The sequence below is a fragment of the Panthera uncia genome (assembly GCF_023721935.1).
Source record: "Panthera uncia isolate 11264 chromosome D3 unlocalized genomic scaffold, Puncia_PCG_1.0 HiC_scaffold_8, whole genome shotgun sequence".
NCBI lineage: Eukaryota > Metazoa > Chordata > Mammalia > Carnivora > Felidae > Panthera > Panthera uncia.
Window position 1 is genome coordinate 30068570 of NW_026057586.1, and position 14087 is coordinate 30082656.

The 14087-nt window shown below is 35.1% G+C and overlaps 1 protein-coding gene across 1 annotated transcript; it reads left to right on the forward strand.

Moving 5' to 3' along the window:
- Positions 1–3339: 3339 nt before the first annotated feature.
- On the forward strand, positions 3340–13249 carry SYT4 (synaptotagmin 4). Its single transcript, XM_049620172.1, has 4 exons — positions 3340–3665; positions 6644–7458; positions 9092–9212; positions 10544–13249. Exons 1-4 carry the CDS (start codon positions 3632–3634, stop codon positions 10849–10851), a joined length of 1278 nt encoding a protein of 425 aa, XP_049476129.1. The 5' UTR covers positions 3340–3631; the 3' UTR covers positions 10852–13249.
- Positions 13250–14087: the final 838 nt, after the last annotated feature.

A 14087-nucleotide genomic window follows, 5' to 3' on the forward strand; every position in this document is an offset into this window, starting at 1 on the left:
TTGGATATGCAATTGCAAATATCTTCTCCCATTCTATAGATTGCCTTTTAGTTTTGTTGATTGTTTCCTTCACTGTGCAGAAACTTTTTATTTTGATGTAATTTATTTTTGCTTTTGTTTCCCTTGCCCAAGAAAAAAATTTCCCATGGCCAATGTCAGAGAAATTACTGCCTGTGCTCTCTTCTAGAATTTTTATGGTTTCGGGTCTCCCATTTAGGTTCTTAATCCATTTTGGACTTTTTTTGTGTGTGTATGGTGAAAGAAAGTGGTGCTGCTGACCAATCTTGTAGGTCATGTAGCAGGCAAATGAAATATAAACATAATTATCATCTATTTTTCCCAGTTCTAGAGGAAAAGCTGCCCATCTGTCCTGTAGTCTATAAGCTCCATTAGGGTAGGTATTGTTTTTATATCTTGACCAATATAAACCCCCTACTTACCAAAAACCTAAGAGTTAGTACATGTTTAATAATTGTGTGTTGAACGAAAGAAGAAAGGAAGGAAGACGATAAGCTTTTTTGCGGTTGGGGTAATGAGTTTTTCACTCATTAGCCATCACAGCCTAATTTAGTTTGTCACAGAGTAAATGCTGAATACGTTGAAGAAAAACAAATGTAGAAATGGTGCATAGTGAAGGGATTTTTATGATACCAAATAGGAAAGCATTTGTCTTGCAAGGTTTCGAGTTGGGTATGCTTGTAATAGAAATCTTTTCCATTAACATCAGAGCCAGCATTCTTAATAGAATGATATGGAACATTACAACAATTATCCATTATCCATTATCAGATACTTCACTCTACTCCACCCACATACCAGTAAAATGTCTTGGTATTACTAATCTGTGCATTACTAAAGATTGCTGAAGATCACTGTAACATTTTCAAAACCTTTTGAAATTTTCTTTTGCCTAACAGAAGATCCTAAACACATCCAACAATACTATTTTTAAGAAACCAGAGTAAATATAGATTAAACTATATAATTAATAAACTATATAAATAAACTTTGTCAATCTATGTATTAAGTAAAATTATTTTAAATGAATAAAATGGATGGAAACAATCAGATAATGAATCAATAGTCTTCAACTGGATTTCTTAAAACCAAACTGAACTGAAATGTTCTGTTTTTTTCTCAAGTATGTATAGATATTTGTAATTGAAATCTGAAATAAAGTAGGGTAAATACTGAACCATTTCAACAGTCAAAGAATCATTCTGAGGTAAACACTGCCACTTGTACAGAATGGTCTACATTTCCCAGGGTGGGAACTTGTTTGAGGCTGTGTGTTTTGGGTGGCAAAAAGGTGGTTACCTAGCAACAACCCCTCCTCCCAAGTCTATGCTGCTAGAATGGTATTGTTCACGTCAGCGAATTGATTACTTGTTTGCTGAATCTAAAGAGAACAATGTAATAATGTGGTAGGGTATGAATTTCAATCATAAGAAACTCAGGTTTGTCCTCTGTGTTGGACCAGTTTCTCACTCCTCATCTGGTGCTGGTAGAAGCTGTCTAAAGAGATTGGATAATAAATAACATACTATTCATCAAGAGAAAATGAGGGAAACCTCTGACATTTTAATTAATAACATTTATTTCAGTTTGCTTTTAAAGCAAGCAATGAAACAGTTACTATATCCACAATAGCATTAGCTCTGGGCAAGATGTAATTTTATCACAATGTGTCCTTAGAAATGAGACAGCCCAGGGTGAGATAGGGTTCTATAGAAACAGAGTTTAAACAGTCTAGACAGGTTTTAGATGACAGCAAATTGCCACCTGAAGGTAAAATTAATGAGATACTAATTTATATAGAACATACAAATAAGGTACTTATGTTTACAACAAATGAGTTTAACCATATGTTAGCAATAACTTAGCCAGGAAACACGTTTTAGTGAACCTCACACTATATATTTTGTTTACCTATGGTATGCATCACAAATAAATACCACTGTCTCTTTCATCTAATGAATGTCTATTCCTAGGGACAATCCCACTAGGTACAAGCATAACTGAGGAAGCAAGTAATCTGAATGAATTGAAAAGATAAGGACACAAAATACAGGTTCTGCCAATAGAAAAAATTAAATACAGTAAATTGGTTTGTGTGTTTTCATAGCATGACAATATAAGGTTTTAAAAAATCTGTTGGAAGAATTTTAAAATGCCAACTATGTGGGAACAAGTAGAAAGGGAAAGAAAAGGACTTTGGTTCATAAAATTTTCCATGATGCAAAAGACTGAAGCTAATTTTTCCCAAGACACAGTCCTGACACTCAGAGCAACTGCTCGCCAATGTGCAGGAACCTGTCACTTGTATAGTAGCTTTCTGAGAGTCACCCAATGCCCCTTCCTCCCCCATTCCAGTATATACTAAATGTCATTTGCTCCTAAGCTCCAGAGCAAAGGAATTCTTTGTGGAGCAATAATTGATAGTTGGAGTTACAGCCTCAGTTCTCTCCTTTGGAAAATTTCTTAACATTTTTAAAAGGCACACTCTTCTGATTAAAATTAATCAGAATCTGACACCATATATTGCCCAGTTCCTCAACCCCAGAAATATCATCAGTTTAGAAAAAAAAAAATGTTTTCCTTTGAAAATAACCAATAATTATCATATCATTCACTTTCAATTTCAGTCTGATTCTTCTAACTATTTTGCACAATCCTATTAGAAGTCAGGGGTTTCAACCAGAAATGTCATTCCAGGAGCAGTCTCATTATATGCAAAAGTCATAACCGAGAGTGAGTCTGAATACAGAAGGGATTATTCCCATCTGTTCCTAAGTACTTTAACTGGTCAAATGTCAGATATTAAAGGGGAGAGAGCTGACAGACAGATGGAGCAACAGCATCAGCAAAATGTTTAGACTATTTATTAGGAAGTAAGTGATTATAGTGGGAAACTGTTGTCTTATTTCAAATGGATCAATGTGCGGTGCATCTTTTCTAACGAAAATATACCAAAGAAAATTTTAGAAAGCAAGAAAACATATTCTTGCATGTCACCGTGTTCATATGATGCAGAGATTTCTCTCTTCTCACTCTTACCCGAAATCATCTCTGTAAATTGCATTATTCTGATAACTCGCAGGCACATTTTTACTGATCTAGATGATCAGGAGATTTTCTATTAAGAACTGACACGAATGAGTTTGGGGGCTCATCTCCATGTGCTTGTGAGCCCCCACAGAATAGCAAAGCTAATCTCCAGTAGTCCAACAGTTAAAATAATTGATGAGTATGTGTTGAATCCTCAGGAGAGACGGGAGGAAGAAAGAAGGAAAGGGAGAGGAGAGGATTGGAGGGCGGAGGGGAGGAGGGCAGGTGCTGATTTCAACCCTGTAGCGTCAGGATTGCGTCAATTCGGGTTTCAGCCACGTCTAGAGTCTCAGAGACGAGCTTCTCAGAAGAGCCAAAACAGGAACAGGGGTGGCAAATCACTGTGCGAGGGCGAGCGGACCACCTCCTCCCCCCTTTGCCTCCTCCCGGTTGCAGGCGCAGGTCCCCTGGGCTCTGCGCTGTTGTTTTCAGCACTCCGGAAAGCCGGCGCTTCAGATCCAGGCAAGTGAATCAAGCCAGGGAGTTTTCCGTTCAGCACCTCGGACAGAACACGCAGCAAAAAATGGCTCCGATCACTACCAGCCGGGAAGAATTTGGTAAGCAAGTTACTCAACTTGTAACTGCGGTTGTTTCTTGAATACTCCGGGGTGGGCTGTGTTGTTGTTGTTGTTATTTTTATTTTTCCATGGGATGTTGAATATAGATCTCCTAGGTAGTTAATCTGAAAAGAAAATGAGAACTGTAAAGGGGCAATCGTGGCTTATCTGTTGTTTCTCCCTTCCTCCCTATCTTTCTCCTCAAAAAAATTGCTGTCTGCCAGGGAGATTTTACATCCAAGAAGTTCCTAAATGTTCGGGTAGCTCTGTAAATTGCAGCACGCGCTGAGTAAAGGAAAGGGGGTCTGTTGTTTGCAGTTGGTTTCATTAATTCTGTAGGTGATTTTTATTTGTAAGTAAATCTGTATTTAACTTACCAGGAGAAGCCAATGTTTCTGTGATTACATAAGGGTTTGATCTCGGTATAAAACAACTTATATGTTGAGGGTTTGGAATGTATATTTTATTATAGAGTGTACCATAAGGTTGTTTTTCTCTGCTATGTTTTTCTTGTATTCTTGAAATATGTTGCTAGTGAAAAACACAGAATCCTATGATGCGAGGGTGTTAGAGTGGTATTTGAAATGAACTAGCTTGGTCCATTGCATTTCACAGGTGAGGTAACCAGAGCCCAGAGAGATGAGGGACGTATTTCAGGTCAAACAGTTAATGAAAAGCTTTTGGAAAGTAGAATTAGGACTCCTATTTTCCAGTTCAATTTCCCTTTTCCTATACCAGATTTTTGGCATCATTGCTCTCCTTCTCTCTTTCAGTAAATAAAAACAGATGTACTTCAAATTAAAAAGTAGTATTTTAGGTCACATTATATTCCAAAGATAAGAGGTAGAGTTTTACTTACTTCACAAGTATTCAAAAAAATCAAGACATTTTATAGAAGTTTGTGAATAAGGAATGATATCTATGAGTCCATGATAATTGTTATTTAACTGAGTGAAATGACTGAGGTCTTTGCTCTCAGAAGCTTAAAATCTCATTGGTAGAGAATATACAAGGAGTGGTGAGTCTTTCCATGATTTAGTGAATATTTTGCCTTGTGACTTACGTATGAAATAGGGACAATCTGTGACATTATATTCAGAAATGAGTTTCATTTACAGGCTTCCATTTGGGTGATTGATTTATATTATTATGATGTGTATTCCCAATTTCTGATTTGAAAATAAGAAATTTTCCAATACTGAGGCATTTTCAGAGATTGTGCTGGTAAAAAATATGTTTCAGCTTGGGCCATTGGTCTGTTTAAGAAAAAAAAAAAAAGAGGATCATTTTCTATTGCTTTTATTGTTCTCCTAGCATTGGCTAAAGAATTGCCTTAGTTCATGACTTTGGTTTTGCTCCCTGGCCTTGGATTATTAGAGTCCAGGAGTGGATTCTCCCCTGCCACCCCCCCACCCCCTCCACGCACAAAGACTTGAATAGAAGAAAAAAACTGAAAAGCTGATACTAAGTTTAGCTGATTATCTTTAGCTCTTGTTTGATTCTTTTTCTGTAGCATTTGCTGTGTTTTCTACTTGGGGAATTCAAAGGTTTATTTTTCATCTCTACATGATTCAGTTTCTTGATATAATTAAACTATAGAATTTTTATTATTGTTTTTTAATCTTCTTATATATGTCTTCTCTTATTTGTCATTGCTGGTTCTTATATTCTTTGAGTTCAGTTTTGAAATTATGAAGTAGGTAGGCAGAAGATTTGGGGGGGGGGAGGGGAGTAACAAAAGATTGTTCTTTCAGGGGTTATTCAAACAAGGGTTAACCCTTTTCTAACTGAGACTTTTAACTTTATTATTCACTATTTGGGATAAAAACAGATAAGAATGAAACTAAATGCAGATAATACTACATTAGTTATATTCACTATGACTATATTAAACATTGACTCAATTGATGCACTGTGTCCAGATATAGCAATACTGCTTTTACTTACACACTGTTACTAATCATTTGTTGGAGAAATATGCTTACATATGGTACATGATAAGCTTCATGCATAATCAGTATTACCTAATGTCAGTAATTTAATGTGCCCTCATTCAAGAAAGAATGCCAAATTCAATTTGATTACCATTTGCCATGTGGAAATATGCTAGAAAAAAATCAGTTATGGATAAAATTGAACTCTAAATTATCTATTCTCACTCTTCTCTTTACATGTTAAGGAACGATGATTCATTCATAACCATTGTTTTGTTTTTATCCTACTTAGGTGTAATTAATTTGTTCTTTGGGTAATTCAGTGTTTGAGAAATTATGAATCTGTATCCAAGGAGTTTGTAGTGTTAAAAGTTACATAATATTAATATCCTGTTGTTCATCTTTTTTGTTCTTTTTTTCCTAATATATGTAACATTTCTCTTATCATAATTGGGATGGAAATTATTGATGTTTGTGACAATAGCAGATAATGTTCCTCCATTTCTTAAAATTATTGGAACCACTGAGCCCTTAGATGTTTGCTTCTTGAATCCGGGATAAATAAAGAACTACTAAGAATACAAAATCTCCCAGTATTTCAAAATTGTGTATTTAGAGCTCCATAATCAGTAAAAATTGATGCTTCTGGAAAGCCTCAAAATGTCAAGAAAACATAATGAAATTAGTACTGACCTACCATGCTGTAGTTGATTCATGTTATCTGAGAAAACAAAGGTAGGTCAGGGTCATTTAGCATCCCCCATCCCGACCTAGGCCCTGTTTCATCTTTTCTTTTTATTTATGAAAAAAAACTGAAATGAAGAAGTTTCTGTCATACGGTATTTTTTTCAGCATGTCACACAGTGGATGTGTTTATTCCTGAAGGTGACATGAAATGTGTACATAACTCATACCCAGAAGAGTTGGAAAGTAATCCAATCTGTGCAGCCTACAGCATTTGCCAGCTCCAGTATGCTTTTCAAATAGGCTCATGTCTCCAACTCTGCTCCTTTAATGTATGTTATTGGTCATTTGATTTTTCAGATGAAATCCCCACAGTGGTGGGGATCTTCAGTGCATTTGGCCTGGTCTTCACAGTCTCTCTGTTTGCATGGATCTGCTGTCAGAGAAAATCATCCAAGTCTAACAAGACTCCTCCATATAAGTTTGTGCATGTACTAAAAGGAGTTGATATTTATCCCGAAAACCTAAGTAGCAAGAAGAAGTTTGGAGCAGATGACAAAAATGAAGTAAAGAATAAGCCAGCTGTGCCAAAGAATTCATTACATCTCGACCTTGAGAAGAGAGATCTCAATGGCAATTTTCCCAAAACAAACCTCAAAGCTAGTAGCCCTTCTGATCTGGAGAGTGTGACCCCAAAGCTCTTTTCAGAAGGGGAGAAAGAAGCCGTTTCCCCTGATAGCTTAAAGTCCAGCACTTCCCTTACTTCAGAAGAGAAACAAGAGAAGCTGGGAACCCTCTTCTTCTCCTTAGAGTACAACTTTGAGAAGAAAGCATTTGTGGTAAATATCAAGGAAGCCCGTGGCTTGCCAGCCATGGATGAGCAGTCGATGACCTCTGACCCGTATATCAAAATGACGATCCTCCCAGAGAAGAAGCATAAAGTGAAAACCAGAGTTCTGAGAAAGACCTTGGACCCAGCTTTTGATGAGACCTTTACATTCTATGGGATCCTCTATACTCAGATCCAAGAGTTGGCCTTGCACTTCACAATCTTGAGTTTCGACAGGTTTTCAAGAGATGATATCATTGGAGAAGTCCTTATTCCTCTTGCAGGAATTGAATTATCTGATGGAAAAATGTTAATGAACAGAGAGATTATCAAGAGAAATGTTAGGGTAATTCATTTTTAGTGCTTAAAGTATTTATAAACATTCTTTTATTCAGCTTCTTTGTATCTAGGGGATTTTCATTAAAATGATAAATTTTATACATATCATCTTTACCATGTTTAATTATTATTAATCATAATCAAATGGGGAGCAAGGGAATAGAGGAGATGAAAGAAAATTTAACCCACAGCTGAAATGTTTAAAGTATTTTAATTATATCAAATAAATAGGCATCCTTTGTGGATATTTAAAGAATACTTATATAAATATTTTTGTTAATTTCTATCTTAAGTATTGTGACTGCCACTTAAACTAAAATGCAGGCAAATATTTCTTATAAGCAAGTTAACAAAGATATTTCATAACTGAATTTGAAATTGAAATTGAAATATAAAATTAAATCAATTTGTCCTGAGGATTTGGAAGTTATATTGACTTTTCATGGAATTGCTTTCCAAGGAGGAGACATCACATCATATTGAATTATAAATGTCCATGACTATGTTGTATGACAAGAAGTGAGTTACTCTGCCTTTGTAGGTATACTGCTTTGGTAGTTCTGAGACTATTATAAGATATAAAATTAATACTATTTCCCCTTTAAATATAGAACTTAATTGATTTAAACTATAATATTTTAGAAAGATTCTGTAGAATACTGTAAAGCTCACCTTTATTTCTTTGTTGAAATTAATGAAAAGTCAGAGTTCAGAAACGCTAAGTAGCTTGTTTGAGACACTCAGATGTTTAGCAGCATAGTAGGAATAAATATCTATTCCTACTTGGACTGTTTATTCATATAATAACCCCATGTGTATATAGACTGAAGTGTTAAGAGCTCTGGCCAGCCATCATTCTTAGTTATAATCCAGCTCTGAGTTTTCATTTTGTTTCATCAGTTAAAACTTGTACTTTGAGTTCTTGGTCATCTTAGCTAATGTCTTTAAAGTGCAAATAAAATCTAAGTAGTGTACAAAGAAGGATCTTATGATACTCTTCAAAAACAAAGTATTAAAAATTGAGTCAATTTCCTCCAAAACTTATTTCATTCCTTGGATTAAATGAGGAATTTGAGTGGGGGCTGAGGATAGAGAATTTTAATTCCATCAGCCCTGTGGGTCAGGAGAGTGGTGGCAGTCAGAATAAATTTCAGTTAGTCTGAATTCAAATTCCAGTAATGTTAGTGTTTTTTAAAAAATTGAAATCAAATCAAACTTAACATGAGTCATTTTGCCCTATATAGATCCTTTCAAATGAATAGACAATTTTCATTACTATTAGTAACTTCAAAAAGCAATTATTTAGTTAAAAAGCAAAAGTAAAAAAAAAATCCTCTGTAAAAGCTATACTCTAAACATCTTTAAACATTTCTAGTAATGGGTGTGGCTAACTCATTACAAATTTTAACAACCTGTAGTACCTAAAAACACCACAAGGTGGCAGCCACCTGTTTTTAGAAAGTGGTAGCACTGCACAAAAGCTTGCAGTTACTCAGATTCCTTAGCATAGTAAAATAAAAATAAGTAGGAAAATTACATAAAACTAGCAATATTATATTGCTTTAAAATATTGCTATAAGCACAAATTTCAAACCCAAGAAAACAATGAGAATACTTATACCACATCTCTCTTTGTTTAGAAGTCTTCAGGACGGGGTGAGTTACTTATCTCTCTCTGCTATCAGTCCACTACAAATACTCTCACTGTGGTTGTTTTAAAAGCTCGACACCTGCCTAAATCTGATGTGTCTGGACTTTCAGGTAAGAATGCTTCTGAAAAATTCAGTCTCAGTGAACAATACATTGGGCAAAATAGCATCTAACGTGAATTTGATTTGCCTTTTACTCATAGTTTCAAGTGATGTGATTGTTTTTCCCTGTTTCTCATTATGGAATAATGATGTGATTCAGTGCCATTAGCAAGAAAAATAAAACTACATAGTTCTACCAACTAAGCCATTGCTAATACATGGTAGATGTCTGATTGAATGGGTTTGAAGCAGAAAACAGTGATAAATGCAGAGGTAAGAAGCCATTGCCAAAAATATAGCAATTGTTTGGGAGAAGAGTTCTTCATTTTAGTGTTTTTAATGAGCCAACCTACACTTATTCTGCTGGTGTTCTTTTTATTATTTTTCCTTTAATTCCTTATGTATCTTCTTGAAGAATTAGCTCTTAGTTTTTGTTACTATTAAAAAAAATTCCTCATATCACATTGTGAAAAGAACACATGACCTATGGGTTGAAAGGATCTGAGTTCAAATCCTAACCCTTCCATTTTAACATATAACCTTGGCTATGTTTCATAATCTCTACACAAACTAATAAGTAATGATACTTACCGTGAGAGAGATTGTGAGGACTAGAAAGATATACTTCATTAAATATCACCTAGTTCTATTATTATTTTTAATATTATTATTGCTATTATTTAATGGCAGTTGAACACATTGTCTTAAATGTTTAGATTAGGAAGCTCAAATGAACTCATATGCTTCAACCAGAAAGAGGCAAAAAGAATATAATTAAATGTGTGAAAAAGTAGCATGATCCTAAAATCCACATATTAAAGGAAGATCAACTCTGAAAAACAGGAAGCAAACTCAGCAGGTGATTAAAGAAGCACAAAATTTAAAGCAAAAAGGACATTGCCATTGTGAATTCTAAATGCCTGTTCAACAGAAAAAGCAGAGAGGTAGAGAGGCTTATCCAAAGTCATACAACTCAGAAAGGTTAGATCTTGTCTAATGTTTTTTTCTTCTATCCTATTTTCTGGAATGAGTTACAAGTAATCAGAGCGTGCCTCTGGAATATTTTGTTTTCTTCTCCTCTATATTATCTCGTCTTCCTGCCATTGCACTTCTGTTCTCATCCTCTGGTTTAGAACAGTTTACTCTTCAAATTCACATTCTTATTGTCAATTTGTTGACAATAGAGAAGCCAAGCTTTATCCATGTTTTCACTTTGTTCTGATTCATTTTCACTGCAATCTCATTTTATTGGCATGCAGTAACCTCCAAGGGCACCATTATACTGAAATCAACTCTCCAGCCAAGTTCTGCCAGTGTAACGTCTATTGTTTACCATTGCAGATCCCTACGTGAAAGTGAACCTGTACCATGCCAAAAAGAGAATCTCTAAAAAGAAGACTCATGTGAAGAAATGCACCCCTAATGCAGTGTTCAATGAACTGTTTGTCTTTGATATTCCTTGTGAGGGTCTTGAAGAGATAAGTGTTGAGTTTCTGGTTTTGGATTCTGAAAGGGGATCCAGAAATGAGGTGATAGGGCGGTTGGTCCTGGGAGCAACAGCAGAAGGAACCGGTGGAGAGCACTGGAAAGAGATCTGTGACTATCCCAGGAGACAAATTGCCAAGTGGCATATGCTCTGTGATGGGTAGCATCCTAGACATGATGAGTTGGAACTTAATGATTTTTACTAGGCAAGGAACAATTTCCTTTCTCTTTTTTTCTCTGATACATGATTGCAAGCTTGTGACAACAAGCTACTTTTTTTTTTTTTTTTTGGTTAGAAATGGATTGAATTAGCAAACCCGAAAGTAACTGTCAATGTGTATCATGATCATTTCCCCTGATATTAAAGAAGTTGGGTAGATTTTCATGAGATATTCAATCTCTGCTGCAGGTTACCAAAGTAGCCAAGCATTTTATGAATATTACAGTGCAATCCCAAGCTATTGATGTGGTTTAGAAGGTGGTGATCTCATGTCACGAGAAAGAAATGTGATTTTTAGGATTTAGAAATGAAAAGCATGCTTTCTCTTATGAAAATTCATCCATTTTTCTTCAGGTGGGGAAATTACTTTTTCTTTAAATCCAAAGATATTAAAGAAATGTTCTCTGGTTTGTTTTTATCCATTATGTCATGTGAAAATGGTCGTCTTGCATATAAAAGCATATGGTCCTTTCTCTTTAGTTTGTAATTATTTGATACAATTTTATTATACAAGGAGTAACTTGGTTTTCTTTCAAAAGGACAGTGAACAAGCTGAGAAATCACTTTATCAAAGGGCTGAGTTGAGAACACTGTGGCTGAAATATTATTTTTCTCTCTCCTAAGGTTATATGTGAGTCAAATGTTATATAATCTCACATAAGAACCATGGCCTTGAATTATCCACTGACTATCACAAACATCAGTGTGGTCTAAGCAAGCCCTGTTTACCTTTGTTAAGTTGTGGAATTAGTTAGTTCAGTTAGAAATCCAGCTAGAAATGCAGCTTCCTGAAAGGAAATATGTATAGTATGCAAGTGTACATTCAAGTCTATCCCTTGTACGCAGAAAGGGCATGGCTAACTAAGTCTTTGTTTAGCATCTTCTTCCCCAGAAAGGACTAAGCTACTATTTGGAAAGAAACAAACAAGATTTAAGTTTTTTCCATTACTGGATAGAAAGCATCACTTAAACCAACAAAGTAATGACTAAACTATAGTTACACAGCGAGCCTAATATAATTTACACATGTTCACACAAAATGTATTTAGGCTGTCAAATTAGCACAACAGAGTATGTTTCAATATCTTTTCTAGGCTAATTTGCCTTGAGCTGTTGTCTGTGGAACAGTTTATAGACTTGTGTCTTGTATGGTTTTCCAGTGCCAGGGCTCTGAAATTCAATAAAAACCTGCTAGAGCAAAGTGGTGCCCTGTGATTACTTGAAAGAATGAACTTGAGATAATGTCACTATATCTGAGTTTTTAGAGAGTATGAGTGAAACTGGGTACAGTTGAATTATTAAATATGCAAGTTAGAAATAAAGTCTACTGAAAAATTTACATTTTGAGTCAGGTTTTGTGTCCGTACTTTAGCAGTTTTTGAGAATGTGTTTGATATCACAGTGTTTGTAAATTCTCTGACAATGCATTTTCAAAACAACTTATACATGCTTTTTATGACTATGCCTAATGTAAAGAAAATGTTTTACATTCCGTATGTACAAAGATTGAAGTCAACCTCTTTTTTGTGCTTTAAGATGACTTTGGGATTAAAAAAAATATTCCCCGATCATTGTCTTTATTACACCAGAAAGTCACCTCACAACATTTCTATGAAAGCAACATGAAGTGAATTGTAGTCAGTGCATGGTTTGGGGAAGTAAAATGGCCTTTTTATGTATGTATATTTGGTTAAATAGGCCATGGAATATAATATATTTTGGAGCTCTAAACAGTTGTGAGAAGTCAACTCTAAGTATCCTTCACAGAAACCAGAAGTTAATGATTATACCAAGTAAAGTATAGTTGTTGGAGGGAGATTTTTTTAAGTAGAACAACAAAACCAACAACAAATACTTTTAAAATTACAATGAATAATTTGTAAATAGTTTTTAGTTTTTAAAATTTAAAGTGTTTTTGAGTGTGAAAAGTTGAGTATAACTCTTTGTAACTGCTTTTAAGGAAAGAAAGAAGGAAAACTAGAAAGGAATTGAAATAGGCAGGGACATATGTGATCCCATCATCTTCTGAAAATTATACTGTTTTATAATGTATTACAATATCAGTGTGAATATCTTGAATTCTGTTACAAATCCTGCGCTGTATTAAACATGTAAATTAATTGTTTGTCTGATTAGCCAATCCAACCACCCTAAAGGGGAGGTCTCCATGTTTGAAGAACTGTGTAACTCAGTAACTGACTTGTTCTGATGTTGTAACTCAATAGAAGTGATTTGGAAGGAAGCATGGTGTATGAGATGGTGTCTGTTCTTTCGTGCCAGCTCTGTATGATGTTTGTAAGACCATGTTTGTAAGACATGAATAAATTGCTGCTTTTGCCCAACCCATTTCAACTCAAACTTTCTGCCAATGGACTCTGTGATAAGCCTTCTCTTATATCTTTCTAAGCTTTAAGGTTCCTGAATAGATCCCCTGGCTTTGAACAGGGATCATCAGTGATTCTGCACCAAGGTCTTTAATGTGCCTTATTTTATTTTGTTTAATCCTTCATAACAATCATCTGGTACAATTATCATTATCCCTATTATACAGAAGTAAAACCTGAGACTCAAGGAGCTTAGGCATTTGGCTCCAGTGCACATGGATAGTAAATAAAAGATTTTCATGGCTTACCACACTCTTCCCTCTGTGCCACACCACACACTCCTCAAGGAGACCTCATCAACTAGCTCTGCTAGAACCTTAAAGGGGCATATGACCAAATTCATTTACTTTTCCTATATTCACTTTTCCATATTTTATTTATCTTTTCCAGTATTTTCTATCACCATTCTTTATTTCCTCTTCTTTTTTTCTCTTTTATGATCTTTTTTTTAATATTTATTTATTTTTTTGTGAGAGAAAGAGAACACAGGCACGTGCATGTGAGTGGGGGAGGGAATCTTAAGCATGCTTTGTGCTGTCAGTGCAGAGCCTGACATAGGGGTCCACTTCATTAACCATGAAATATGACCTGAGTGGAAACCAAGAGTGAGACACTTAACCCACTAAGCCACCCAGAAATAAAATGCCCCCATCTTATTTCTCATTTTAATCTCTTTCATTACCTATTTTATATTACTGCCTTTTGTTTTCTTTTTCATTTTTCCCATATCCTTGCACTGGATTGATTTGGTTAGAAAAATGGTGTGGGAATGGAAGTCTTATTTCTTGTTAGAAAG

Excerpts from the sequence above, each read along its gene's own strand:
- SYT4 (XM_049620172.1), top strand. The coding sequence starts at position 3,632 with ATGGCTCCGATCACTACCAGCCGGGAAGAATTTG. Across the intron at positions 7,459-9,091 it reads TTATCAAGAGAAATGTTAGG|AAGTCTTCAGGACGGGGTGA; the intron begins GTAATTCATTTT and ends CTCTTTGTTTAG. Across the intron at positions 9,213-10,543 it reads TGATGTGTCTGGACTTTCAG|ATCCCTACGTGAAAGTGAAC; the intron begins GTAAGAATGCTT and ends TTACCATTGCAG.